Raw genomic sequence first — 3,264 nt, 5'->3', positions numbered from 1 at the left:
GGCACGGAGGGCGGCGGGAAGGCTCCGGCCCCCTTCCCTGCCGGGGCCCTGCAGGCAGGCGCCAGGTGCCTGCGTGCCTGAGTGAGGGGACGAATGAATGAGTGACGCCCCCTATTGGAAGGGGGCCCAGCCCCTCGGAAGGGGCCCTCCGGGGTTCTTGGTGGCGCCCTGCTTTCGAAATTGGGTCTCAGCAGTTGGGTTCTGGGGTGTCCACTTTGGTGAACAGCGGCCCACCCCGGAGAAGGGCCCTGGGGCCAGCCAGTCCCCGGGTGTGTGACCCCGGAGTGGAGCCCCAGCCGGGCTGCAGCTCCCGGGACTGGTCTGGCCTGGTCGCAGTCAGTCTGGTTTTGGTTTGATGACCCTGCCCTGCCCTGCCCTCCCTGGTGCGAGGGGTGGCTCCCCACGCAGGCATGTGGAGGGTTTGAACTCCAAACAGGCCCTGCTGACTGTAAATACTGGGGCTGTGCTGGCGGGGCCGCGCTCTGCCTGGGCCTGCCCGCCGGTCACGAGCTGCTGAGTGAGCCCTGCCCTCCCCGTCGTGTGGAGGAAGGGGTCAGGTGGAGAAGTGGTCTGGACTTCCCCTTCCCGCCCGGCTGCTCTTTCCACATCCCTGGGCCTGCCGTGTCCTGCACCTCCCCGCAGGCAGCTGGCCGGCCTCGTCAGCTCTGGCCAGCGGCCGGCCTCCCGGGCCTCGACTCCAGCCACCTGAGCGTTGCTGTGTGGAGGCCTGGATGCTCCCGCCGCGTGCCGGGCCCTGGGGGAGACCAGTGAGCAGCGCCGGGTCCGTGTCCAGGTGGACCTGAACCCTGGCGGTCACCACGCGCGGCCCCTTTCTGTGCCCGGCCTCCCTCAGTCTCCGGTCTCCCCTGCTCCTCTCCCTCCGAGGCTGCTGGGGCCTTCAGACGGGAGCGGCCACAGGACTGAAGGCGGGAACCACTGGGCGCCGCTGCTCGGGCAGCCGGACCAGCCTCTGACTGGTTTCCTGCCCCTTGCACCCTTTTTCCCAAGACGTGCTCGCCCGCCTCCCCAGACAGGCTCTCGGGTGTGGGGCGCTGCCAGCCACCTCCACGCCGTCCGGCCCCCGGCGCCGACTGAGCCGGAGCACATGGCGCAGCTGTCTCCCCCTCGTGGGTGACTGGCGACAGACCCCTCGTCTTCCACGAAGCTGTCAGTTTCTCCTCTCCCCGTTTTCCGACTTCCTGCTGGGGCACCCTGCGCTGTGGGCGTTCCCAGAAGTGCGGCCTCTGCTCCGGGCCTGTGGGCCTGGCGGCCCAGCTGCTCTCCCAGTCCAAGGGGCCTCCTTTGGGTCCTCTCCGTGCCCCCCAGCCGCGTGGTCAGCTGGAGCCAGTTTCCTCTCCAGCCTCTCGGGCCTACAGCCGGATGCCGAGTTCTGGCGACCAGTCTCCAGCCCGGCACCACGCTGTGCCCTCTCTCGGGTCAGGAGTGTGGCGCTGGCCCTGGCGCAGACCGGCCTGCAGCAGGAAGCCCGCAGATGCCTGACAGGACAGTTCCGGGAAAGGCTTCGGAGAAGGGCCCCGAGCCCCGGCTGCAGGCAGCGTGTGGGCTTGGGTGTCTGGAGGCCATGCCCCACCTGCCACCGCCTCGCCCCCCTCAGCCCCTCACCTAGACAGTGAGACCCCCTCCCCTGCTCTCCAGACCTAGCCAGGGGTTGGGTGCTCGCGCCGCCTCTGGCGCCCCCTGCCGGTGAGCACAGCTAGGCCGCCTGATGGCGCAGGGAGCTGCCCAGGGTCGCAAGGGGTTGTCCTGGCCCTCTGCTCTGACCCCTGCTCCTCTGGGCAGCTCCCGGGCCTCTGGGAGGCTGGCAAGGGCCAGAAGAGCCCCGGGGCCCCTGGCTGCCCTGGGCAGACTCCACTAAACAGCAGGGAGCTAGGAGGAAGCGCAGGCTTCCAAAGCCCAGCGGACGCGCCCTGGTGTTCATGGTGCTGTCTCCGAAGGCCAGGCCCGGCCTCAAGGCCAGGGTGCCCCCAGCAGGTGTCTCTGGGCCAGGGTGGTGCGGGACAGAGCTTGCTAGGTTGGCTTCCCACTACGTGGCTGCAGTCCCCAGGTGCTGCGTGCAAGCTGACCTGGCCCGGGCCCTTAACCCTACACACACCCCCACTCCCCCCACTGCTGGCTCCTCTGGGTGGGGCTGACTGCAGAGCAGCACTGGACAGAGGGGTGGCTGTGAGTGCCCAGGTGAGGCTGCTCCTCCTGGGGCCCTCTGCTCCCTCTTTCCTGTGGTGACCCTCGTGACGAGGGTCCCACAGCCCGCCCTGGACCTGGCCTGGGCTCTGCTCACCTCCTCTCCCTCCACAGCCCTGGGCGCCGCCTATGGTACGGCCAAGAGTGGCACAGGCATCGCCGCCATGTCCGTCATGCGGCCAGAGCTGATCATGAAGTCCATCATCCCCGTGGTCATGGCAGGCATCATCGCCATCTACGGGCTGGTGGTGGCCGTCCTCATCGCCAACTCCCTGAATGATGGCATCACTCTCTACAGGTGGGTGCTGGGTCTGCCGGGACCCGCCCAGGCCAGGCTGCTGGACCTGGCGAGGGGGCTTGGGCCGGGACTGCCACTGACCGTGTCTCCCTCCCCAGGAGTTTCCTGCAGCTGGGCGCGGGCCTGAGCGTGGGCCTGAGCGGGCTGGCGGCCGGCTTCGCCATCGGCATCGTGGGGGACGCCGGCGTGCGCGGCACCGCCCAGCAGCCCCGGCTCTTCGTGGGCATGATCCTGATCCTCATCTTCGCCGAGGTGCTGGGCCTCTACGGGCTCATCGTCGCCCTCATCCTGTCCACAAAGTAGCCCCTCCCCGAGCCCACCAGCCACAGAATCCGATGTAAAGACCACCCTCCTCATTCCAGAACGAACAGCCCGACACGCACGCACGGGGCCGCGCCCCCAGTAGCTGGTCTTGTAAATGCGCCGTGTCCCAGTGCCCGTCGTCTGTCCGGCCTTGCCCCCGCCCGCCCGCCCTCCCGTGCGTGCCCCTCCGGGCCCCGCCCGCCGCCCGCCCTCCAGTGCTCTGTGTATAAGGATGCTTAGAGTTGTCATTTTCTCTTCACTGGATGTTTATTTATAAAGATTGACCTGTTCGTGCGTCTGGAGCACCTGTCTCCAAGCACATAGCCCCCTCAGTAGTGTCGCGTCGTGGGGTGACGTTCGCTCCCGGACTCCTCGGCCCAGCCACCCTCCGCCGCGGGCGGGCCGGGCCTGCGGCCGGCGCCGAGCTGTGTCCAATAAAGTTCTCGGATGTGACCGGCCGC

General features: G+C 68.6%; 2 protein-coding genes across 2 annotated transcripts in view; both read left to right on the top strand.

The window, feature by feature from the left end:
- Positions 1-2,153: 2,153 nt before the first annotated feature.
- ATP6V0C (ATPase, H+ transporting, lysosomal 16kDa, V0 subunit c) lies at positions 2,154-3,261 on the top strand (the record flags this gene model as incomplete). The annotated part of the gene is made up of 2 exons (XM_012731828.1): positions 2,154-2,500; positions 2,599-3,261. Coding segments are annotated over 2 exons (552 nt in total), but the record flags the coding sequence as incomplete, so codon positions are not given.
- AMDHD2 (amidohydrolase domain containing 2) overlaps positions 2,919-3,264 on the top strand; it is a 6,385-nt gene continuing 6,039 nt past the window's right edge. Inside the window, exon 1 of the mRNA XM_004691813.2 lies at positions 2,919-2,935. Coding sequence (XP_004691870.1) covers positions 2,919-2,935 — 17 coding nt within the window. The remainder of the gene's footprint in view (positions 2,936-3,264) is intronic.

Source organism: Condylura cristata, unplaced genomic scaffold (genome assembly GCF_000260355.1).
Source record: "Condylura cristata isolate star-nosed mole 26May11 unplaced genomic scaffold, ConCri1.0 scaffold00032, whole genome shotgun sequence".
In the NCBI taxonomy this organism is placed as follows: Eukaryota; Metazoa; Chordata; class Mammalia; order Eulipotyphla; family Talpidae; genus Condylura; species Condylura cristata.
The sequence above is the reverse complement of the archived record's forward strand: the minus strand, read 5'-3'. Positions and strand labels throughout refer to the sequence as shown.